Raw genomic sequence first — 26,336 nt, 5'->3', positions numbered from 1 at the left:
CCCTCTTTCCTTTGCAGTTTCTTTGTCCAGCATGCTCTCTTAGCTTCAAGTGCTCAAGTGCTCAGTTGCTAATGTCAATTCAATTATTACTACTGATGTTGGATCTTACAACTTAGGCTAGTTGATTTGCCATTGTTTGCAGTCAATTCTTCCTTATACTGTACATATATTTGAATGAGAAAAACACAGTGTTACCAAACACTTTCTTTACAGGAGAAAATAATTCACAAACAATAAGGAGTATGAACTTCTCAAATGATATAAAATACGTCAGAATATCAAATATCAGAAAGGGGATCAACTGGGGACATAAATATCACTGTAGAACGTACAGTATTACTCTGCTTATTAGATACAGTTGATTAGTGCAGTAGAGATCACAGTACCACACTAGGTCAAAAACAAAATGAAATAGAACCAGTAATATAATACAAGAAATTAAACAAGTCATTAATTTGGTAGTTGGTAATGTAAGAATTATAGTAGCTGTAACAGTCATGTAACATATTCCTGGTAACTCTACTGCCAGTAACATCTACACTACAATGAAGGAAAGCTCTAAAATAATCAAATCATTGTTACCCAAGTTCAATTTTTCAGTAAATGGTTAAATTAAAATTCAATACAATTGATTGTGTTAATGAAATGAAACATCTCATCAACTGTATATGGTCTTAGGATGCATTGAGAATAAGAAGTGAAAAACGACACACATTACTCTAAACCAGACAAGCTGAAAAGAGGTGTATTTATTTTATTTTCCAAGTAGTTGTGCTTGATGGCTTCAATTTATGAACATTTAAAAAATAAAATTTCTAAAGTTACTCAGGCTGTAGAGAAAGCCTCAAGATGGCTCTGGATCAAAAGAGCAGGTCCGTGGGAGGTTGCTGCTAAAGCACAAGCTGAGAGCTGATCAACCTCAGCTGGGTCGCCTGGTTGAGGGCGTTCGATGTTAAAAGGCCCAAAACACTTGAGGACCCCAGGTTACATCACTGCCCTAGCTGGTGTGCCGTAGCATAGCATCAGAAGATATTTCTATACCACAGCAGACAGAAAATAACACCCTTCTTCCACAAGTCAATCAACTCTTGCTTAGATGATGGCAGAGGTGGACAGTCCAGGGGTCAGAGAGTACGGATGCTTTCACACTGGCTTTGGTTAGTTCGGCTGAATCAAACCCTGGTGCGTTTACCTCCTTGGTGCAGTTAGTTTGGGCAGGTGTGAAAACAGCAATCACAAAACAACCGCACCGAGACCCAGTTGAGAAGGTGGTCTTGGTCCGGCTACAAACTAACTCGCATTTGTGGCGAGACCGTGCCACGACAGTGCCATGTCAGCCAGATCTGAGCCGCAAAACTGCCAATCAGCCAGCACCAAAACAGATCAAGAATGCCAAGATCAAGAATGGCCCTGATCTGGGTCATGCAAACAATGCACATTCAGGCAAGTACCATCATGGGCCCGTGGTCCTGATGTGGCCCATATACTGTATGGTTGCCAGAGTAAAAGCCAGCCATGAACCAGCACTGAACCAAAGCTACACTGTAATATAAATATGGTATTTAAAATTGACACTAAAATGTCCTAAATGTGCCGAGTACGACTGTAACGGAGCTGCTACCCCGTTACTAAATAACATCCATAATGGAACTGTACAATAAAGACAAAATGTACATGGGTGTTTGTATTTTAAATTTTAATGCTGTGTAGAAGCGCCTTCTCAATTCTGGTTGGCAGTGGCTATCGAACCGTACGCGCTGCGGTAGGCGCATATTAAAAAGCGGCAGCGTGTATGTTTTACAAAGTTTTAAAAATCCAATTTGCCGCCACACTGTCATTATTAGGGTGGACATCTAACAGGGCAGTCTAGCAGTAAGCTGTTCGAATTCTAGCCATGGGGTTTTGCTGTTTTAAATCGCGACGTTATCGTGCTAAAATAAACACCTTACCATGCGTCAGTTGGCGCTTGTAGCTGTGAGCCACTGCTTCCAGGTCAATGAGAAGCAAAAGGGGAGATGTTGTTGCCGATATATATTTATTGTATACTGGACTGATTGGAATATCCCACAAAGAATAATGGTGTAAAGATATTACTGTTACTTTGTATGCCTGTGGAAAGAAGCAAACTAGGTTATGCATGTCTGAAACATGGGTTAGCAATATTTTAAATAGGCTACTGGTGCTTGCAAATTGACGTTACACCAGTAATTTCTTAGGGAAGTGCATTTAAAGGTGCATTTGGTGCAATGTAGAGAAAGTATGCTTTATATAGGCTACATTACCCTACACTACTTGATTTTTTTTTTTTTTTTTTTTAGTTGAAAAAACGAGGAAGTCAGGATGAGCCCTATATCAGCTGGCTGCAGGCTCAGAGAAAGCGGTTCTGGACGACGCATGCGCAGTTTTACACCGAACATGGCATAGACCATTTTGTTCTGATGTTCATTATTATTTCTGTTCTGATGTTCATTATTTTCAAACGACGACTGAAGACCCACCTCTTCAGGCTGCACCTCTCCCCATCCCTCCCTTCCCCCCTGTAAATGACTAAACTTAGGGGTGTAACTATGCGGTTGTTCCCTGTACTTGGACCGGTACTTCTCTCTAGGGGTTTCGTCATACTTGTTCCTGGTTATGGTTATACACTTTGTTGTACGTCGCTCTGGATAAGAGCGTCTGCCAAATGCCTGTAATGTAATGTAATGTAATTATGATTCGTGACTCATTATTTATTTTCACTTGGAGGGGTTTTGGGTCTGTGAATGAAAGTAAGTTGGACATGGCTTGAGCAATATGTATCCAGGTGTTAAGGTTAGCTAACTAACTAGCGAACTTTAGCTAAATGAACACTACTCACTGTAACCGGGTGCACGCGACTACAGTGAGTAGTGTTAATTTAGCTGAAGTTCCCAGCGGCAGAGGCTCCTCCCTTTTGCCCCAGAAAGTGCATGCGTTCGTCCCAGAGACTGTAAAGACGATGATAAAACTGAATGGCTGTGTTGGTAACATTAATCGTCAATAAAAGTATGAATTAGTCCATCATCATCGCTAAAAAATATAACGTTACGAGCGCACAATAAGCAATACGCCATTGTGCGATAAATATTACAATTGAAGCATTTTATAGGCTAGTTTTAAAAACATTTACTAGCTTGCTATATTACATTACACTCCATTATAATGATGTTGTACTCCAACTGAAACTGCGCGTGCATCGTCCAGAACTGCTTTCTCCAAGCCTGCAGCGAGTTGAGTCCAGAGAGGTTGAGTCTCGCTTTTTCTGAAAACACAGCATGTGGTGGACTCACTGAACTTCATTGGGTGGAATGTGCAAAACAGAGGTCACATGGATGGTTACGTAGGAGCGCAGCGGGATGTAAACAACGGCTGTTACAAAATTGTACTACAAAGAATCCTTATTCGAAATGTTTTCCTCTGAAATGCGAAACATTTTGCAGTTAATCTGTAAGTAGGTCTAGGCAATGCATAGGTACTCGGTTGCATTTATAGACATAGCCTACCGTATTATAGGCTACGATTTTGCATGGCAGCAGACGTTAACGTCTTCAATGATATTCAAGTTGATGATAGCGTATTTAATCTTGCAGTAGCCTAATATTGTTTATAGCCTATTCAAATTTACGTAAACCGCTCTAGATTTTTACTGTGAAAGTTGTATTGTGTATATTAGCTTTTGTTTTTCTATTAGAGTTAATAGCGTTACTTTCACTTTCTATTCAGAGGAAGTTGCTTCGAAACAGGGAGTGTTTCGAAGCTACTGAAAGAATAACAATGAACAGTCCTTATTCCGAAGCGAAATCTGAATAAGATGGAGTGCATATAGCTAAAGGCTACCTCCAATAATATTCCGAAAATGAAACGCGTGTAGGTTAAACGCCTATTCCGATATGATGATATTCCGAACTCATAATTTTTTTAATTCTGCGTACTTTCTATTACCAGTCCAATGCAATTTGCACTTCCGCAAATTAGTGAAACTGATATGTCGCTTCGTAACCTATTATCCGAGGTTTTGTTCAGTTTAGTGTTCACACACTAAACTGTTTTTGTCTGTTCATATTCTCATTTTGCTTCTTAAGTTCTTATTACGGTTGTTCTGTTTAATTGTAGCATTGAACCTTTTACTGCTAATCAGTCGTCAGGGAGAGTGCTACAATTCGACAAAGTTGCCATGCCGAGCTCACCGGCAGCCAGGGGTGATGTACAGGAAAATTAGTTGGTACAAGGTATGCCAAATATATATATATTTCTTTTTATTAGTAATGCGCACACACAATGTCTAATATATCTTCATAAACTCTCTACATTGCATGTTAATCTGACTGTAGACAATAGTGTGGGTGAATATGTAATGCATTTAATCTATTATTAACCTGTGTGGCTTTTACATACAAATCTTGTAAATTGGATACCTGTAACATGGCACAACTGTTAAGAGAGCCCTTGGCTTATGTTGTAATAATGTTGTAGGTAGAAGGAGGTTTGACTGGGCTGGTGCTGAAAAACCTGAAGACAAATCAGACAGTCCTCTATAAATCAGCAAACCACTCATACCAGATTGGAGAGGACCTATCGCTCATTCTTCCCACCTCAGCCTTAAATGACTGTGGTAAATACCACTGCACTCTCTGGGCTCCTATTGGTCACAAGATTCAGGAAGGAGAATGCCGCTATTATCCTCAAGGTAATTCCAGGATGTGCCAAAATATAAACAGGCACAAATGTTGGTGTAAAACAAGATTGTTGTTTTCAGATTTAATTATCGGTGAATCACATTTTCACTGTAAAACTAGGACACACATTCACTGTTTCATGAACAGAGGAGGTTGTTTTTACTGTCTAACCTTCCCACAGATTCAATTTAAATGAGCTTCTTGCTAATTCAAGTGTCTCATACTCCACTCTCCAAAGTTTGGACTGGATTTTTGCTCATCGGTATATATTTTATATTTAAAATACCTCGTTTTTTATATGTAATCTCACGACTGCTTTGTTGTAGATTGCAGCATGCTCTGTCACAGCTGTAACTGAAGGACACAATACTGAATGGTGTCTTGTTGGTTGATGTTCAGGATGCCCCGACCCTCTGGAGACCCACCTGACCAAGGCCCTGCCGAGCAGGCTCTCCAGCTCCAGCGCTGGGGGCTGTGTGGCCAGTGAAGTGATGGCGGGCACAGGTGCTATGGCTCTGCTGCTCATTGTGTTGTCCGTGGGAATGTGGAAATGTAAAGCCAGGCAACAGAAGAAATATATGAAAGTTCCAATCTAAAGTGTGCAGTTGAAAACTGAAAGTTAAATGTAACAGCATTAATACAGGTATAATTATTTCACTAGATTTTCTACTCTGTTTCACTGTGATCGCCTGTCTCTTTTTGTTTGTTTGTTTTTTAAAATATTATTCCTGTTTTGAGGCATTTTGGATGTTGGTGGCATTTCTTTCCTTTTTCCTTGGCACTCTGGTGAGTAAGGTTGGTGTGACACCATGTACAGTGTATTCAAAAAAGCAGATAATTCAAACTTGCAAAATCTAGGCCTGGCATTAAAGGTACTGATATCAAAATCGGGCCAAGTTACAAGAAACAATATTATAATCTTAACTCACATACATTAAACAAGTATTCAAAAGCATTGCCAATGTTTCCCAAATTATTTCAAATAACTCGGCCCTGTGTTTTTACCATATGAACAGAATGTGATCATTCAAACTGTTTCACATTGACGTTTCAAATAACAAAAATTGCTTCATGGAAGAAGACATCATTACGGTTTTTCAATAGGGCGTTCTGAAATTGCAAGGGGGCGCTGGAAGCATGATGGAAGAAAGGGAAGGAAGCCTCATAAACTGTCAATCGGTGATTCTTCAATTCGGGGAGTTTTTCTGTCCCCAGGGTAGATTTTCAAGAAAAAATATTTTTTAGAAAAAACAATTCTTGTATTTGTTAGGGTTAGGTTGTAGTAGCTATGAAAAAAGAATTGTGTCTCAATTGTGACATTTTAATACTTTTTCAGTATGTTGAAAATTCAAATCCGCCAGAATTTCACTGTTTTAGGCTTGTCCCCAACCCACACTTTTTAACATCGCCTCTATAATAAAGTAATAAAAATGGTTAAATTCATTAAAACTGTACTTTGCATTTTCTCATAATAACTTAAAAAGATATATTTCAAATTCATATGGTTTATGTTGTGCAATTTGCACATTTTTTATAGTTAAATATCGCTGCCCCTACTACATATGTCATTACCATCACACCAAACATTTTAGAGAGCAACTATTTGATAATAGTTGTCGATAATGTTCTTTTTTAAACAAAAATACTCAAAATCCACACAGTTCTTGCTTCTCAATCTTTTATTATATTTAACTATTCATCTTTGTGTTTTGAATTGTTTGTTGTACAAAACAAGCAATTTGAAAATGTCAACTTGGGCTTTAGGAAATTATGATGGGTTTTTTTTCCTTTTACTATTTTCTGACTTTTTGGACAAACGATAAATCCAGAAAATAACACGCAGATTAACCAACAATTAATATAATCTTTTTTTTGTTTGTTTGTTTTTTGTTTTTGCAGCCCTAGTAATTTGAATAGTAAATCCATTATCACATAACTATTTTAATCACCAATAATTGGGACATGAATCTCACCAAAATCAACAAAGGCGTGACCTTCCATTTACAGATTCAAATCACATATTGACAATACCAATATTTTGTAATGTTACCTGCATGATCAGGTCTTGCTTTGTTGATATAACTTGCTGCTACTGTACACTGAGAGGGCACTTTTACTTAGACTGTTAGACTGCAGTAACTTACTGTTGATGTCTAAAAAAGAAAACACAATAAAAATATTGTAGTGATATATCATTGAAATATCAGAAACTCACTAGGCTATATGTTACAATATATGAGAAATTAAAACTAATATCGAGTTGGATAAAGATCAGTATAATACTGATGACACAGAAATATAAGTAGCAGAAAATGCATACAAAATGAATGACTCTTACAGGTTCAGTAAAATCACGACCTCCTCTTCTGCAACCAAAAACCTGGCCACAAAAAGTAGCGGCTTGTGCCACATGTGGAAAGCGGGGCCAAGTTCGCTAGCACGATAACTAGCTAGCAGGCTAAACTGATCGGCTAACGCTAATGTTAGGTATTCAGTACTCGAACACTGACTTTAGCTGACGAGCCAACATGAATGTACAAAGTTAATTAAACATATAACTTACCCCCATGGCTTCACATCGATGAATTTTCTCACCAAATTAGCGACCAAACCATCCTGCTGTCCACATGGTCCTGCTGTTATGGCGTCTCTGAAATACAAAGCGGAAATTCTCCTCTGACGTCACCCGCTGAGCGTGCACAAGATTGCCAGGTTCACTCCTGGATTCACTGCGACAGGAATCTCTGCTCGCAGTTCTATTTGATTCATTTGCTTATTATTTTGAACAAATTTTATATTCATAAATCCAAATTCTTAAGCAAAAAGCCAAACTTTTTAGTGCTGACTGTCCATATCAAACAATACATTTATTCTATATTGGAATGTACAAACAAAAAAGCTGTTACAACGTATAACCACTGTAAGCTTTACAAGATATTTATTTAATTTTTTAAAAGATCATTTTTATTACTACCTTTAGTCCCCCTGGCGTTAATAAGTAATTGTAGACTCAATTTATATACATAAGGTTTTGTAATCTTGCTGTATAATTGTTTCAATTTTTTTTTTAATTTTTTTTATTTTATTATTATTTTTTTTTAAAGCCAGGTTAACTTCTACCCAAGTACATTTCACTTTCTTTTGTCAGGTTGTACAGTCAATACAGTAGTTTAGTTAATATCACTTGGTGTGATGGATCAAATTTACATATCGAATAGCGGATACATAATTACAAACAAACACCTTTAAACATTAAACACATTAAATAAAACGTGACATTTTATTTACACTGAAATAATAATTTCTTGTATAATTTAAACAAATCATCGAGGTAATAATTACAGGGCCAAAACATTATTTTTTTCAGTGTAGAAAGGCCAGGATCAAGCGATGTCATCGGGCATTTTGACTCCAATTCAACTTACTTCAACACCGTAAATACAATAGCCTACCGTCCTCCTTCCACAGCGTTTCCTAATCGTTTGGGCTTAAAATAAGCATGTTTTAGATTTTCAAAAAAGTCGACTGGTTGAAGAAATGCAAGCAGTTTTTCACAAAACCCCCTGGACAGTAGGCTAGGTCGTGTAGGCTTACCCAGGTGTGAAAGGGTTGCTCTCTCCTCCTGCACACTATTCAGCAACTGAATGGCTTTGAAACTAATTTCTTGATTAAGCGCTATCAAAACTACTTTTGCTCATTTGATCACACAAATGAATGCATTGCAGTTGTTTGATGAACATGAATTATTTTGATGAGTGACCTCTGACACAGGCTACATTTGTACTGAAACTGCGACTGAATTGGCTAACATTTTTTTTTGTTGGTCTGGCATCATTGCACACGTTGAATGTCTTGACAAGACTGAGAGCAGAAGAGACTTCACCATGGACCTGGGATGCGACCTGTGTAAAAAGTAGCCTACATGAAGTCGAAGACAGAAGAAGCAGCCTTCAAAGAAGACAATCGCAGCATCATCTCGTACATGTACCACTCCTGGGGGGCAAATGCAGTCGGAATATAAGGTTAAGGCCGGCGTTACACCGAAATCTGTGACCCACCGAAATCTGTGACCGCGGATATAACTAAATCACTAAATGTCACACTGTGCATGCAGGCAGAAATACACATTTTTAGAAACAGTTTATAGTTAATTTCATAAAATGTAGTAGCCTAATAATAAAAATAAAACAGTTGTTTCTAAAACATTTTTTTAACTTAATTTATTTTATTTACTTTCTACTGACAGATACCATGCCTGGGGTGGTTAGTATGATCCACCAACGTTGCCTCTTTCTCCATGGGAAGCAATAACAACCAGCGATTACATGCACTGGACAGGGAGCGATGGCAATCCAGTGCTTAGGAGTAGTTTACGCCGTCTACGTAAATGCTCTTCTTCATGCCCGTTCTCGACAACACGCATGCAGAAAATGTGCAACAGCGGCCTCTGCGGTCACAGATTTCGATGGGTCACAGATTTCGGTGTAGCACCTGAAACATAGCCTATGTAAGCATGCGAACGCAGAGGAGGCGGACAGTCGGTTAAGCATGCTATGTAGGCCTAAAGCGCACTGCAAATGAGCGGGGGCAAGGGAAGGGAGAAGCGAGTTTCTTTATGACTGAAGAAATTTGCACTATTGTACTTTGCATTTAACTCCTTTTTCCATTTTGTGTTTGCTTTGTTTTGCACAGTTTAGCTCTTTTCTTAGTGTGCCTGCAATGAGCCTTGACACATTTTCCCATAGCTTATAGACCTATAACAAACCCAGGGGGCCCAGAGGGAGGGTGCAGCGTGGGCCCTGAACATTGGCGAGGGGGGCATTTGTCTGAAAAAGGTTGTGAACCCATGATTTGAATGAATGTTTTTAAACAGCTGATTAAAACGTACGTGCCAGGAAGGATATGTCTATACTCGGTTGTCAAGTTAATTTTGTAAAATGTACAAGTTCTTGTATATTTGCAACTTGAAATCAACACCGAATGTAAAATATCTGTACTTACATACATACATAAATACATAGAATATTTAATTATCACATCCTTCCCAGCAGCATGTAACATTCACAAGTACAAACAGACATATGTTTGCCCCATTAATGCATTGTATGCTTGTCAGTCAAATAAAGTTTAGCCGAATAAGTACAACAGCATAATTCCTTCTATAATGTTAAATAATGTTTTCTTAACAACAACAATAATAATGATTTTTATTAATTATGTGCTTTTCATGCACCAAAACACTGGATGCAGACAATTGTTCAAATAGTGTTGTCATTTTAAAACATTATTAGGTGTAACACAGCTGAATTGCAAATCATTTCCGCTATAAATGATTGACATTTGACAATTTGATGTCACACGAAGTTTGAATGACCACATTCTGTTCAGATGGTAATATGAAAAAACACAGGTCCAGTTAGTTGAAATAATTTAGGAAACATTCGGCAGCACTGCTTTGGAATACAGCTTGTTAAATTTGCTTGACCTAAGACAGCCAAATTTGTTTCTTGTAACACAATTTTGATATAAGTACGTTTAATGGCAGGCCTAGATTTTGCACATTTGAAGTAATGATTTATAGACAGCTATTTTAATGTGTGAGTAACGTGGCATTTAAAAAAAAAAAAAATTTTACATTGAAAACGTGTTTTTCATTGTAGTACACTTGTATGGGAATTTACGGTTGATAGGTTATTATAACGGCATATTGTTCGCCACGTTTTTGTCCTTAATGTCACAGATAACCTAGTCCTTTCAACAAGGAAACGAGAAGCTGCAGGCTATATGCATTCCCAATTTTGGATCTCCTTTAAATTTGGACGAAACCCCGAAACGCTACATGAGCAAAATTAACGTTACAGATTAAAACGTACGTGGATAAGTGCGCACTCACCCTGTATCTCTACTCTGATTGGCAATTGCATGGAATCGGTTGCATTTCAGTTGCAAGTAAATGGCAGTGGTGTTAAGCGAAGCAATCCTAGAGCAATTTAGTTGCAAGAAACAAAAGTTGTGTGGAGATTGCTTCGTGTAACAGGGCCCCTACTTCCAGTGAAGGGAAATCTTAATGCTACAGCATACAGCGACATTCTAGAGTGGTGTGCTTCCACCTTTACATTTTAGGGCAGGTCCTGTTTCAGCATTACAATGCCCCCGTGCACAAAGCGAATCCATAAAGAAATGGTTTGCAGAGTTTGCTGTGGATTAACTTGACTGACCTGCACAGAGCCCTGACACAACCACATCGACATCGACAACCCCACCTCATTTACGGGAAATGGTGGGTGGGTTGTAGTTCTAGCAGTGGAAACATCGTGCGAGGCTCTCTCTTCACAGCGACACCATCGACAACGAAAATGTTTTCAAGATGTTTATGTAAGTTTAATTTTTTGCCTCCTGTAGATCTTCACCATAAATAAATTTAACGATTTAACTGGTTATCTGGCGATTAAACTCGTAGCCGTTTGTGTCTTAAGGCATTATGAAAGGTAGTTCTTAATCACTGCTTTTCACTATACTCGTTAATTTGGATTTCAGAAAATGACAATAATGCATACGGTAGCTAATACATATTTTAATAACCAATTTGTGTCAAATGTGTTAATAGTTTTCATTGAAAAAGGAGAAACGTGTCGTGGTTTTTGAAAGTTTCATCTGTGAAAGTGAACAGAAGAAAAGGGGACCTGTAAATCTAGTGTTGTGCGCGAAAGTACAATGAGACCGCTTCTGTGTGCTCCAACAGCGTATTTGTTTGTCGTCGGGATCCTGAGGTGCTCGGAGAGTCTGAACTCGGTTAACAGCGAGTGCGGAGAAAATATCACTCTGCCCTGTGATGCTACCCGTCGCTCTAAGCAGTACAGGTCCGTCACTTGGTATAAGGTAGGCTCCGGCCGCCCCAAGATATGGCATGTCTTTTTTCGAATACGAGTTGTTTTTAATATAGCCTAAGTATGATTCATCAACATGTGAGCCATTCGTTTATGAAAGCGGTATTTAGCAATTGTCTGCAGCATCTAGAGCATAGAATTACCCAGCTAACAGTTTTTGCTTCTTATAACGTCCCAGGGCCATTATAGGAAGGTTAAGATAAACCTTCTACGCACTTACATACATACAATTGAGTCATAATTGACATTGCATGAACGCCATTCGGTTCATACGAGCTTAATGGGAATTTTTTTTTTTTTTTTTTTTGGTGGCCGCGAATTGCAAAATGTAAAATGGTTAAAAAGAAATAAAAAGAAACTACCATTTCAATATTTACATTCAGTACATTCTAAGAATGTAGGCTATTTGAAAGATATTTTTTGCGAGTTTTCATAACTGGGAACAACTATATTTAAATTTTTTTGGGGGGACACGAACTCATCTCACAGGGATGTTCCCCAGTATTCTTGAACCATTTGGGCTAGTGTTAGCTACGATTAGTGTTTTATCTGGACATTTATGACAAAATGACTTACGGGATTGCTATGAGTTTTCCCAGATACTACAGATTAAACAACTGAAATGACTTCGGAAAACTTATCAAAACGAACACAATTGTGCTACAAAATATGACATGGGACTTGAAAATTCCAAAGCATGGTATCTGAAAACGGTAGTTTCGGCAAACATAACCCAAAATAAGACTAAGCTTTCAATTTATAACAGTATAAAATTGTTGGGGTCATTTCATTGATCTATATTAATATCAATAACAGGAAAATATATGCTAAATCCTAACTGGAAGTTTATGTTCCATCATGGTTTTCAGGCTATTGAGAATTGTCCACCAATAACCTGTACATAGCAGTCCCTTAATGCCTCTTAACTCCAAGGGTTAAATCAAAAAAAAAAATTTTCTTCGTTTTTTTGTCGTTGTTCTATGTCGCTGGTGACAGGAAACAAAAGTGGAACGCAAGACTTTTTCCCTCTTACAACCAGCCAGGTGCAGACTATTTTTGTTTTTAACTTCCTCTTCATAGGCTAGAAGTTTTTTTTTTTTTTTTTAAGTAGTTCATTTGTATTTGCATCATTGCAGATGAACACAGTGACCCTCTGTAATTCTTTTTACGTTCTTGAAGTTGAACATTATAGTGACCTTTAATTGTGTTTACATTTGCTGTTGAAAATTTCAGTAACCTTCATTAACGTATTTGGAGTGCGCTTTTAGCCTACATACCATACGTATCATAAGCTACTGTCTCTTTCCTCTTACTCAGTTTCACAGGGAACGCATAGCTTTGGTTGCTTAGTGAGCAAGGACCGCGCACTACCTTATGTAAGTACGCTAGCGTGAATGACAACGCCAGGACGACACACTGCAAACGCACATCCTGGTTGTACATATGCACTGCAAACACACGTCCTGGTTGTACATAGCTACTCAACGTGCGTTCTCATGTCCATGTGGAGGTAATAAACCCAAGTCCTCAAGGGGCCGTTGCAGGTGAATGTTACAGGGCCTGTCTGTAACATTTTTGCATTCCTGCAGGTGAATGTTACAGGGCCTGTCTTTAATTGTGTTTACATTCCTATAGGTGAGCGGTACTCGAACCGGGATTATCAGGAAAGCTCAGGACAGAGTGCAGCAGTTCAAGGCTGCACGGATGGCCGAGTTCGGACATGACGAGAGCCTGTTAGTCCCCGGTGTTAGGCCTGAGGACTCGGGGGACTACGAGTGTTTTCTGTCTGCAAATGTGGGTGGCGAGAACAAAGAATCAAAACTCCATCTCAGCGTGTCAGGTACCGTGTGCGACACTTGGCAAGGGAATCTTTGAATCATCAGTGCATTACAAAGAGGTGCATTCACTTCTAGTATTGGAAATCCCTTCTTACGGAAATCAATGGAGGGGGAGGGCATGAAAAGTGCTGTAATTTCTACATGGTGAAACCAAAATGTATAAAATACCTTTTAGTAAGATCTGAGAATCTCTAATTTAACCATGTGTGAATTATTTAATTTCAGATCTAAAATTGTGGAGTGCAGAGCTAAATCAAGAAAAATGTGTCTTTGTCTCAAACATGGAGGTCACTGTATTTCCCAGAGAATCCCAAATTCACCTCCTACTTTTATGTGAATTTTCACAGAATGTGTCACCCCTGCTGATACCACCCTTGCTGACACCACCCCTGTTGATACCACACCTGCTGCTTTGGTTACTTTGACTGGCATGATGTCCTGCTTCACTGCTCCCTGCATGGACCAGGTGGTGGAGGTCTCCCTGGTTCTGGTCGTAACCAGTTTTTCAGTCATTGCCTTTGTCAAAGTCATTTTGTCCATCTTTTCGGTCTGGGTAAGCATAATCTTCATAATGACTTTTTCTGTAAAATACTTTCTGCCTCATTTGAGGAAAATTCTGTACAAATAAAGTTGTTGTTCTTTGGTATTATTATATTGCCTTACATGCAAGCAATTGAAGTTTCTATCTGGGAGCACTGCAGAGAGGCAGGTGCTTGTTATTGAAGTTGTTATTCACTTTTGATTCTTTGCTTTTGAACTAGTGGTGGGAAAGCAATTTGTCATGAACAACATAAAGGGTGGATCTACAGCTCCTCCCATTTTTGATCTCAAAGATCCTCCCATTTTTGGCCTCATTCCCCCATAAATGATATGACACCATTTCACGGTAGATTGTTTACAAGAGAATTAGCCCTGAAATTCATCTTTTCAAAATAGCTGACGGGAAAGTTAGTTAGTTGCCTTTTATTCAGAATTAGGACAAATAACTTAGACCAAGGGTGTCCAGTCCAAAAAGTGTCGGTGTGGGTACAGATTTTTGTTTTCGCCCAGCACTACAATAATTAACTAATGAACTAATTAGCTAATTAACTAATTAAGGTCTCCAATGAAGATAAGTTAAGTGGAATCATGTGCAGACCTGCCAACCTGCACGCATTTTGTGTACCAACCAATTCTTGGTTAAAAAAAAACGCATGTACGAAATGCCAACTGAAACTACGCAAAAAAAATATATATATATTATTCTAATTTTATTACGGAAAACAATCAATCAATACAAAAAATACCGTACATTATTCGGTATTTAAACTACATCCCTCTGATTGGACCAGATACGACCTTGTGCTTGTGGTTCTGTAACTCCTCCCCGACCCACTCAACATCCACTGATACGCAGCGGTACTTTATTATCCACCGAGGCGTAACGCTGCATAGCTGAGGTAAAATGAGAAGTGGGAGAGTAATAATCAAGCACAAAAATGTGACCGTAGTGTTAACATATAAAACGTTAAAACATGTTCGGTAACGAGATGATGCATTTCAAGGGGTATATCCTAACGAGATAAATTTGTGTATATAGTTAGCCGTAGTAGTAGCTCGCATACGATTTAGCCTCGTTACGAGACGGCTACGGTGTGAATAACTGATGGAATTATTTATCTGCAGTAACTCAAACGCCACGGAGACTTTCTGTTCTAAATTTGAATCGCGCACACTGTTGGAGCAAAATATCAGGAGCAATGGCCGTACCTCCGCCCCTCAAAACTTCCGCACCATGCATTTTGCACATTGTGCATTTATGATTTTGACATTAGCCACCAAGAAGCTTCATGTAATAATTTAGCTAAACCTCTAATTACAAAGGCCTACATTCCTAGATAATTTTTCAACTGAATACTTTTTTTCATTAGCCCTATATGATGTGTGCCTATATAAGCTGATTCAATTATTTAATTATTAAATAAAAATGGAAATCATGAACAGAAACTTTTTTTTTATTCATAAAGGACAGTGTTTTACATCGGGTTTTATTTATTTATTTATTTATTTTGTTTACATTGCAGCATAAGTTTCTGTAAATACTTGAAAATGAAAACATGTTACAATATACAAAATATTTTTTTGTATTTTTATTAAATAATTAAATGCAATTCACTTATGGTTATCAGTTTGTATAAGCACACATCATATAATGAAATATTAATCATGAAAAAATGGTTTTAAGCAGGTGTACTCAAACTTTTGACTTGCAAGTATATCATAATATAGCCCAGTGCAGTGCAAGTGATATTTTAGAATCAGGTCAAATTATACAATCATTATACATTAATCAATTATACAGTCAAAACTAGAATTATGAAGAAAGGCTTGTGTGTGTGTGTGTGTGTGTGTGTGTGTCTTGCAGACTGTCGTGTGCAAATCGAAGTGGTGCGAAAGCATGTGAACTAAGCATTACACTGACTATTGTGGTACTCAAAATATTTTCCCAAGGTTGGCAGGTCTGCATGTATCTTACTGCTGGGCTAGAACAAAAACCTGCACACGGCCCTTTTCAGATAAGATTGGACACCCCTGACTTAAACAATTGCTACAAGGCTTTTTTGATCTACCTGTGGTTGATATTTAAGCCTATTACGGACAGCGAGGCACTACTACTCCAAACCCACTGTGAGTTCCAGTGACAGTGGGTTTGCTACCGTAAGGCCGAGCTAGCGGTGCTTACCCCACCAGTGACAGTGCTTAACAGAGCTGGCTTACGGATCACTGCCCTTCTGCCTTGTTGCTTCTGTAATTTATTATACTTTTGTGTGTGTGCATCAACTTTTACATCAGGTCCTGCTCTTGATCAGAAGAAGAGGAGAGAGACAGAGAATGGACGACTGGTCGTAAGACCACTGGGGGGGGGGGATGGACACGGACAATCAATCAGGCGTTGGGGAGGCAGGGGCGGGGTCACATTCCTATTTTTTTAATGGATGAAGCAAATCAAGCATTGTTGCATAGGGATTTAAGTTGAATTTAACAGTGTTTTTAAAACCCATATGTGTATGTTAATGTGTATTATTTGCATGTACATACATATAGGTGGCTAACATGTTGATAATATAGTGTATATAATGTCTTGGAAAAAAATTATATTAATATTATAATTTAATATAATATTTTATGTTAAATTCTAATATTAATGATTGGCTATGTTTATATTTGTACTTAGATTTCATTGGATGTGTGGTGATGAAATGAACATCTTGAGTCTTTCCATAAAATATATTTTTTTATTATTTAAAAAGAATTCTCTATTGTGAGTCATGATAGTATTTGAAATCTAGTAAGTTCTATTTTTTAAAATGCAAAGTGCCAGAAAGACCTCTAAGTGATAAATCGGTTAAAACCAAATCGTTGTTTTTTAATTATGGTCAGTTAAAGATGGCAGTAGGCTTTTTACGCAATCTGTAATGTCCATGATAAAAGATAATCCACCCAAAAAGACAGAAAAATAAACGACTCCCTATTTAAATAATTCAACTTATTTTTATTGTGTAAAATGTAATATAAGAAACATCTGTCTTAGAAAAACCCTTTACAAAATGAAATAACAGCAGATGTGCATTGACAAAAAGAAGCTAAGGAAGAAAGTTGGTGGTCTTGTTTATTTAACTGTTGCTCACCAGTGCCACCTGCTGCTGTAATAGGGTGTGTACAAGCAATGTGACAACTTCCTCCCAGCAGACATTTCTATTTTCTGTATGTTTTCATATCGCATACTTCTTCAAACGCCTGAAAGAAAGTTTTGCCGTTGTCACTAACACTGCACACTCATGTATGCTGGTCCAAATATGTACTCACATTTTACATATTGCCCCTGTGAATTAGGCTGATGTCCTATTTTTTTCTGAACATGTCCTGTTTTCGGGACTGAAAATCTCTGAGGGTTGGGTTTACTAATTGGATAGATTGTAAATAAATAAATAAATAAATAAAAGGCCTAATATAATTCTCACCATGCCTACCCACCCATTCTCTTTTTTGAAAACTCTTTTTTTGACTACCCAACTGTGAACTGTGGTTTTGTATTGTGTGTAGCAGGTATGCTAGCTGATACATTAGCACAGCATCATTGCTTCACACTGTTGCCCATATAAACCAGCATTATTCCACACTGTTGTGCCCCCATACTGCCATGAGCATCTTTTAGTTTTAGAAAGTCTTTGCGTTGTGGAGGTAGCTTTGGGACAATCATATAGGTATATCTGTACAAAGATAGGTCAGCAGTATGATGGTGTTTACTGTTTTGCAATCCTAATTGTTGGTTTGTTTGGTTAACTTGGCATTGATTGATTGTAAATGTTCTTTCTTCTCCTTCTTTGTATGATGTCTGTATTCCTGAGAGGACCACTGATGTTGTCCACTTCTGCAAGTCACTCTGAATAAGAGCATCTTCTGAGTGATCATTATGTAATTGTCATGTAAAATATTTTCAAGGACTTTAAAACATTTTGAAAGTTAATTGTGTCGTACTCCCCTTTTTTGAGAATTGTGGAACGATTTACGTCAAATCCAGTAAATTAAAGTGCTCTTTGTAAAATAAATCATACAAAAATGTATGTACAAATCTATCAAAAATTAAATAAGTAATGGTATAAATGGTCAGTTGAAAGGCAGCCTTTCTGCTGGGCCCTTTATTATTTATTCTCTGGGATTTGCAATATTGACCTTCCTAATTCATGACTCATCTGGTTGATGGGATGCTTGTTGCTTGCCTGCACCAGCTAGTTAAGGTCTGTCGTCATTCAGCTGAATGTTTCTGGCTCACATGACTGGCAAAAAAAATAAAAAATAAAAATTCATAACCGCTTTCCAAGAACTGTGTGCAAGCCTGCCATCTCCTGATAATATGCATTTTGGCCTGACTCTGCAGTTGCACCTAATATTACTGGCAAAATATTGCTATTACAGTTATTTAGAAATGTCAAGAATCTTTCTCTTTTCAAAAGCCCTGCTGTTAACATGCTGTGACCTTTCTTTTATAGACAGTGGATAGCTTTGACATCATTAATGCTCATGCCAGCGAGCAAATGGCGGGGGGGGGGGATTTGGTGACTGTAAAAGTTTTGTGCCCTTATTGGTCCTATGCACATGTTCCAAGGCCCTCTTAGGGGTAAGTAACAGGGCAAACATGCCCTTTCTGGGGTTGTTTTATTTAAATTCCCTTTTAGTGTATGACTGATTGGCCCAGACAGTTTTTCTGTGCAACGAAGGACATTTTAGGTATTCAAACTTGACAACTTGCTGACTTTACGATGGACGGCTGGTGTCTGGGAAATCACACTGAAAACACTTCAGGTAACTGCAAGGCAGCTCGTTTGGTTGTGTTACCCGGCCGGAGGCTGTACGTTAATTTTCTACACATTACCCTGGAACTTTCCTGTACGCATTCAACCAGAGAACACTGCACTCAAGGTGAGCATGGCTTTCTATAGCAGCAGAAGTACATGTGGAGAAAAGCAAATTACTGCATGAGAGCGACCTCAAAGTTACAATAATCAACAGGACTAAAAATGGTTTGTGCTTTGTGCAGGGGGGTAAAATGACAATTCACACACCATCACTGCCCTGTGTGTCCTTTGGTGCAAATAGCCATGAGTTATTATTATTATTATTATTAGTAGTAGTAGTAGTAATAATAATAATAATGATCATCATCAACATTATTGTTATTATTGGGGAAATTGTAGCGGAGGGGTCTGATAATAAAATGTTACATGTAGCAAAGATAGGGCCAGTAATCCAAAATCCATGATAACAGCTCAGAGTTCTGGGTTAGTTGAGGCAAGATGCAGTGTAAATAGAGGTGTTTTCAGTTTGTGGAAGACAATCTTCAGTAATTCAGCTGTCCTGGATGCAGTGGGGTGCCCATTCGACCATTGTCATTATGATCATAACTGTAAAAATAATAACAAAGGCTAACATGGTTGTAATTCAACAGCAATTTAACATTTTATATATCGAGGTAATTATGTCATGTGAGGCAGGGCTGGGGATGGCCACTGCTCACGTAGTGAACAGACAGGAAAACAACTGAAAGGTTTGGCTTACCGTCTTTTACTGATCAAAAAACCCTTACGCTACAGAAATAAATTTTAAAAATGCCAAATGAAAATTTGCCAACCAAACAGCTTAAAGGAAGAAGAATAACCAGGCACCAACCAGGCATCAACCCACCACACCGTACATACCCACACCCAACGCCCTGAAAACCCTCCTCTCTAGGCCTTAAAGCTAGGCCTCTTATACAGCCCATAATTAGGCAATGGGCCACAGCTGATGTGATTGCAATGAACCACGGCTGCGGCCATACGTGCCTGTAGGGCCAGTGCTGCCCCCTGGGAAAAATAGTTTTATAGTGTTTTTCTTTTTACTTTTGTATCCTTTTGTTGCCGTTGTATTGCAATATGACAACCTACAGTTCCCTAATCCAAAATATGCGAAAGGATTTTATATAGGCAAACCATATCAGGTGGTAGTCAAGCAGCATCTAAACACTGCTGTTAGCCTACAGGGACAGCTCCTGTTTACATGCAGGCTGCTATCTACCTTCACATCCATGCCCAAGCCTAAGCATTCCCATCCATGGCGTCTGGTGACTTGATGGCTCCTTCGAAATAGGGGCAAGCATTTTGATTATGTTCCCGCAGTGATGGAAAGAATCACCAGCAGATGCCACTGCTGAGGTATTCACAGTCTTCTGTCTTAAATCAAAAATTGAAAATGCTTTTCAACCTGTCTTTTCAGACATTTAGGCTGCTATTGCTATTCTCCTCTCAACTGCACTGAAGCATAACCATAAGCTAGAGTCCTGTAATGACTACTAGCTTGACTCCACGGAAAAAAAAAAAAAACAATTTGGCACTCTTTTCCTTGCAATTGCAATTAACTACAATCAGTGACTCTATCCATTTTCCAGATCTAGCATTACTACTCTATCCTTGTTAAATGCAATGCCTTGCTGATTTTTTACTGAGTAGAAAATGCTACTGAGTAGAAGGGGCAGAGGAGATGGATTGATGGTTGAGGAAAGAGGGGGCTTGTGTGGGATGGGGAGGGAAATGTTCAGGGGGGGAAATGTTCTCTGGAAGAAAAAGACCGCATTAGCTAGATAGACTGAGAAAAACCAATTGAAGATACACACTGGAAATGAGAATTTCAAGGAAAAGAAAATATATGTAATTTTCAGCCCGCATTAACTTCTATTTTCCCCCTTAACAATGCAGCACAGCGGTGACCTAACATGGATTCGGTAAATTTTTCTCATTATTAGATATTTCATCAAACAAGACCTTTACGTTCTTTCCAGGGGCTGCCAGCTCTGAAGCAGTCATGAGGTTCAAAGCTGTTTTTTTTTATTTCTGAAAAACCTTTATTATGTTTTCCCCATCGCATGAGCCGGCTGTTTTTAAATGCTCCATCTGCCGCAGGGCCGGCAGTATTAATGATCAACTTCTCATTCTACACCAGTTTTTATCCGTGCTTTTTCTTCCACTTTGGAATGGCCAGTTGTACTCATTGGCCTGCCGGTTTCTGAGCAAGGTTCTCTGTCAAGTCGGGAGATTGCAGGGAAGCATTTGAAGCATTTGAAGCATTTGAAGCATTTGAAGCACGTTCTGGAGTTTCCGTTTGACTATTCGGTCCATCAGTTGATCTGAGCAGTCATTGGGTGGGAAGGGTGTACTTCATTGTGCAGTTGGTGCAGGCAGACTGCAGGGGCTTGAATGGCCAGAGGGGGCGCTCTTGCATGGTGTAGTTGGCTCTTTCCAAGCAGGACCCTCTATCTCTGGATGACTCGGCCCAAGGGGTCAGTTAAATCAGTTAAGCAGGCTCTGTAATGAAACGCTAACATTTTCCTGAGAAACTACACCTTTTAATCGAGTCCACTTCAACCCCAACCAATCCCAGTCACAGGCAAGAGCCATACAGGAAAATCAGTTTGTACTCAAACACGTGGTGCACAGATATTTTTTTGACAATCTCTGCGGTAGCAACATAAATTGTAAAATGTTTGTATGCAAAACAAATATGGATCTCTGTGAGTATTGTGGATGCGTTGTAGGGCATATTAATAACTTTATGTACTGAATGTTACCACAGAAGAGAACACATGCTTGTCTGCGCTTGTTAGAGGCAGCTTCAGTTATGAGTGTTAATATAGGATTGGGCATTCTAAATTTTGAGGAAATGGGGGGAAAGCAAATAAAATACTTCAAAATAATCAACCTGAAGTACCTGCCTCTCTATAGCAGGAGGTTAAAGGAAGAACAGAAATAATTTGCAATACATGTGTTATGTTTCATGTATGGAATATTGCAGGAAAATGTAAGCCTCCTGGGTTGGGCCTGTTGCGGTGCACATACTGATGCAACATAAATAAGTGAGATCGGAGAGAGAGGGGAATAAAAAGAACAAGGCACTAGAAGACAGTGTCCTTTCAACTTTCATCTGCAGCTAGGCACCACTCATTTGAAATTATGCATCTCTGCCCACAGCCAGGCACTCCCTAGCCCAGCAAAAAAAATACTCAAGCAGGGGCTCATGACATACTCTTGAATGTTTTGGATTGGGAGGCAATTTCATTTCAAGCAATTCATGAATTGGATCAAAACTCTACACTTCTCCCCAGTGGAATCAGTTATCAGCAATGGCATGATATCCAAACCCAGTCATACTGGCTCCTGGAACAAGGCAAGGTTGCCCAATATCCCAATTCCATTTTAAACTATTCATCAAATTGATTGCCTGTACGATTTGGCAGAATAGAAATTTCAACATTAATCAGAAAATCAGTTTTATGTGGACAATGTCTTGAGGTACCTTCTGAATGTTCTCATACTTAGGCATATGTTTTGGAAACATATACTAGTCTCTCTCATAACTAGTAAAAGCAAGCAATAACCGGCTCAGTGCTTTCCCTCCAGTGCACCCACACTGCCATCAAGTGCCTTGGAAGTCATATTCCTCCACATATCATATCCCTTCAATTCCAGGAGATCTTGAATGCTTGAAAACCCTACCACTCTTATTAATGGGATTGTTACGGCCCGGGTCGGGCAGGCCGAACAAAAACGGAAACCAGGCAGAGGTCATGGTGCAAAAAGTGAATTATTTATTTACAACCTATACATTAGATTAATTTAGTGTCCCGCCAGGTCGGGATAGAAGGAACTCTGGATCCACGCCATCTTCAGCCTTTTATTCCCAGGACAATTAGCAATTAAGGGTGGCAACTCCCCCTGTTGGCTCACTGAAACAATACAGGCACAGAGAAAGCAGCAGGGGAAGACAGACGCCAGGCGTGACAGGATGTATGTCATCAATTAAAATGTCAATACTTCCATTTTTTTCTCTCTATGGTCCTATTATTCCCAAATGCTTATTATTTCATATCGCTAAATTAAGTCACATACAAATTCCAGTGGAAAAGTAAGATGACTAAATTACTGACTTTGAAATGAGATGGACAAAAAAAGAACACAGTGGTGTCAGCTCCCATAACTTCACATAAAACTGCACCTCCATTGCATGTCCAGCTGGAAAACTAAGATTACTGAGAAAATCCATGTACTGCAGCAACAGTTATAAAATGGGTAGTACTGGCCCTGAATGTTGATTGGTTGACAAGCTGTTCTGCTGATACTCATAATATAGCATAGAGAAATAGAATGTTCATTCACCCTTTTAATATTCCACTAAGATGAACATACATGATATGGACACATTTTATGCAGACAACTGTAATAACAAATGAGACTTTAAACTTCTCATTAAGCCCCTCAGTTCAATGTCCAGATGTGGGCTGTCCGCTGTTTCACTTATTGGTGTGTGGAGAAGTGGGGGTTTTAACTTAAGCATAAGCCTTCAGTTTCACAGGTTTTGGCTTAAGACTCTCTCTTAACTACTTAATACCTACTACGTAGTACCTACTACCTAATGCATACTACTTATTACATGCTACTTAGTACATACTGACCGTATGTACTACGCAGTATGTACTAAGTAGTATGTACTGGGTAGTGTGTACTAGGTGTAATGCACTAAGTAGTAGGTGCTAAGTAGCATGTGCTACGTAATAGGTACTAACTAGTTAGTAGTTAGTAGGCAGAAGTGAGGGAATCAAATACTTTGGGTTTTATCACACAGAGTATATAAACAAGCCAGTTATATAGCTTGGCACTTTTAATATTGAAAGTTTATGGATGGATGTTCTGTCCTTGGGCATATAGTTTTGTGATTATTCATAGTCATTTTATAATCACTGTGTGATTGGGCATTCTCTTCAGTTAGCTGTAAAAGCTAATTTGCTGGTATTTGGATTGGCAATTATTAGTTAGCAAGCAAGGTAGCTTCCACACAAGACCAAGATGGTGAATGCAAAGTTTTTACAACGTTCTTTCGTCTGTGTATCGAGTGTCCGGTAATTGGCTAATTTCAAGATGAGATGTTCTCATTGGCAGATGTAGCTAAATGTCCAACAGGGATTTATTGAAATTATTGAAAGTGGTACCGAACCATTTGTGATGATGCAATTGGCAGAAAAAGTACAATAACCCAATTTTGGGGCTTGCGTGGACACGTGGAGTTGTTTGTGAATTCTGTCTGTTTACATGAGGTCAAAAGGTACAGAAGTTAATGCTTTTAAAGGCCGAGAGTCTGCATGGCTCTCTCGCTCTCTATTTAATTATTTTATGGTTCATACATTTATATGCATTATTATTATCAGTTACTCATAACAAACACTGTACAAAAAGAAATGAACTTTAAATTAGCACATTATTTTCAGATGGTAAGATGAAAAAACACAGGGTCAAGTTACCTGAAATAATTTAGGAAACATTGGGGTAGCAATGTATTGGAATGCACTTCTTGTACGTCGCTTTGGATAAAAGCGTCTGCCAAATGAATGTAATGTAATGTAATGGAATAGACCTTGTTTAATTTCATAAGATAAGGTAACCAACATTGTTTATTGTAACCGGGCCTCATTGCAGTTACACATATGTGGCTAACTCAGTGAATCTGATTCATTTGTTGACATTTTGGGATAAACTCAAATGGATGTTCACGAAGTGAGTTCACAATTTAGCCATACTGGTTAACAGGGCAACAGAGTCTTCAGCGCAAACCTAAAAACCTGAAGACTTATGCTTAAGTTAACCCCCCCAAAAAACCCCAAAGAATTTGTTTCCCCCACATCTGCCTACTAGTCACTAACTACTTAATACCTACTACCTAGTGCATACTACTGAGCACCTACTACTTAGTACATACAACCTAGTACACACTGACTGTGTATACTACATAGTATGCACTAGGTAGTATGTACTAAGTAGTATGTGCCATACAGTGCGTGCTGAGTAGTAGGTACTAAGTAGTATGCCATATTTGGTGTGTACTACGGATGGACAAAGATGCCACTATTTCAATTTGTATCTGTATTCAGCCAAAAAAAAAGTATCTGTATATTCTGATACAAACCGGGAGTGGCATAAACCGGATGTGGGTGGATTTTAACATGGAAGCTGTATTAAATGCCAAAAATTCCAGATTTTTTACCATTATAATCACTTGTACTGCTATTGTTGAGATATTAAAGCATTAAAGTCATGATGATTTTACAATGACATCAAAAATAATGCAGTTTAACAACAGGTTCTTTGCTTTTTAAAGCTGTGTTTAACAAACAATGACCTATATGTTATATAGCCATAACAGGGTTTTATAACACTGAGGTAAACAAACAGTCAAATCAAGCTTCAAACACAGGCAAATGTTTTTATAAATCAAAACATAGTTACTCATCCTTACTCTGAACTGCAGAGTATGAACGGCATGAAGCAGCGACCTAATTTAATAAAGATTACAAAACCAATTTCAATGTTTGCATTTCTAAATTATAGCAGTTTTATCATATAGGCTAAGAGAGGCATATTCCAGAAACATCGAGAAAAGCCCTAAAATGTACATGACAAAACAAAATGGAGAAGTAGTTTTTTTGTAGTTTATTTGAAGTCTCAGCTTCAGAGAAAACTCGAAAATATGTAGGTGGCTTTATAGGCCAATCGTTTCTATAACTACAGGGTCTGCAATTATTCATCCATACCTAATTGTTGAATAGCGTGCCGGAGTAGGCAGCGACACGATCGCACCGGGGTAAAAGCACCTGTTGTTGTCTATTGTCTGCCGGGGGGGTTTGTGAATAAAATGGCACAGACTGCCAGTATATTCCAAGGTCTATGCGGATATCTTTGGATGAGTTTGTTTTATAAAGGTATAATGGAACTTTAAGCCGTGTTATATCATGAATATTGGCACAGCTAAAAGGTTCACATAACAAACTAGAAGAGTGCACTCAGTAAAGTGCAGATCTCCGACAGGCTAGTTAGCTTTGCTGATGCAACAATAGAGGCTACACAATAAATGCAACCAGACAAATACAATATTACAAGTTTTTACCATGTGCCACTGAAAATCCCAAAAACGCCGATTCAGTGAAGTAATGCTAAAGGTGGTGACATTTTAGTTAATGTCATTCATATCAGCTACGATGTGTTAGACAGAGCTAATGTTGACGTTACAGTCTGGCACTTTCGTTTCAAATCTGGACAGGAACAATCTAGACGGGAACAATTCCAAAAGACCAGCGATGTAAAATATCAATTTCAGCGTGAAAATGGCAACAAAATAATTGCCACAGATTCAAACATTAACGTACCCCGTTATTTGGCGGATTATTTTGTTGGCATTTTAACGTTGAAATGGACATTTACATCGCTGGTCTTTCATTCCAAACCGAAGCAATTGTTGATCACTTGCGGCCACTACCGGCCGGTTAGGAAGAGTGTGGCGTTAGCCGTCAATGTAGGCTA

The 26,336-nt window shown here is 38.5% G+C and overlaps 1 protein-coding gene and 1 long non-coding RNA gene across 4 annotated transcripts; one reads left to right on the top strand and one right to left on the bottom strand.

Annotated features, from left to right (window-relative positions):
• Positions 1-2,707: 2,707 nt before the first annotated feature.
• On the bottom strand, positions 2,708-7,419 carry LOC135234502 (uncharacterized). Of its 2 annotated transcripts, XR_010324123.1 has the most exons (4): positions 7,258-7,405; positions 6,745-6,847; positions 2,977-6,105; positions 2,708-2,783 (listed from the first exon to the last, which is right to left on the bottom strand). It is a non-coding gene; the product is annotated as an uncharacterized LOC135234502 (long non-coding RNA). The 2 variants fall into 2 exon arrangements; XR_010324122.1 differs by lacking the exon at positions 2,708-2,783 and having other exon boundaries at positions 5,120-6,105; positions 7,258-7,419.
• Positions 7,420-10,656: 3,237 nt separating this feature from the next.
• LOC135234501 (uncharacterized) lies at positions 10,657-17,926 on the top strand. Of its 2 annotated transcripts, XM_064299176.1 has the most exons (5): positions 10,661-11,069; positions 11,437-11,573; positions 13,217-13,421; positions 13,767-13,972; positions 16,252-17,926. In XM_064299176.1, exons 1-5 carry the CDS (start codon positions 11,051-11,053, stop codon positions 16,306-16,308), a joined length of 624 nt encoding a protein of 207 aa, XP_064155246.1. In that variant the 5' UTR covers positions 10,661-11,050; the 3' UTR covers positions 16,309-17,926. The 2 variants fall into 2 exon arrangements, with proteins under 2 accessions (XP_064155245.1, XP_064155246.1); XM_064299175.1 differs by having other exon boundaries at positions 10,657-11,069; positions 13,767-17,926.
• Positions 17,927-26,336: the final 8,410 nt, after the last annotated feature.

This window comes from Anguilla rostrata, chromosome 11, assembly GCF_018555375.3.
Source record: "Anguilla rostrata isolate EN2019 chromosome 11, ASM1855537v3, whole genome shotgun sequence".
Taxonomy (NCBI): domain Eukaryota; kingdom Metazoa; phylum Chordata; class Actinopteri; order Anguilliformes; family Anguillidae; genus Anguilla; species Anguilla rostrata.
This window is presented reverse-complemented; position numbering and strand designations above follow the sequence as displayed.

Coding starts and splice junctions, on each gene's coding strand:
- LOC135234501 (XM_064299175.1), top strand. Junction 11,574..13,216: donor GGTCCGTCACTTGGTATAAG/GTAGGCTCCGGC, acceptor ACATTCCTATAG/GTGAGCGGTACTCGAACCGG. Junction 13,422..13,766: donor ACTCCATCTCAGCGTGTCAG/GTACCGTGTGCG, acceptor GAATTTTCACAG/AATGTGTCACCCCTGCTGAT.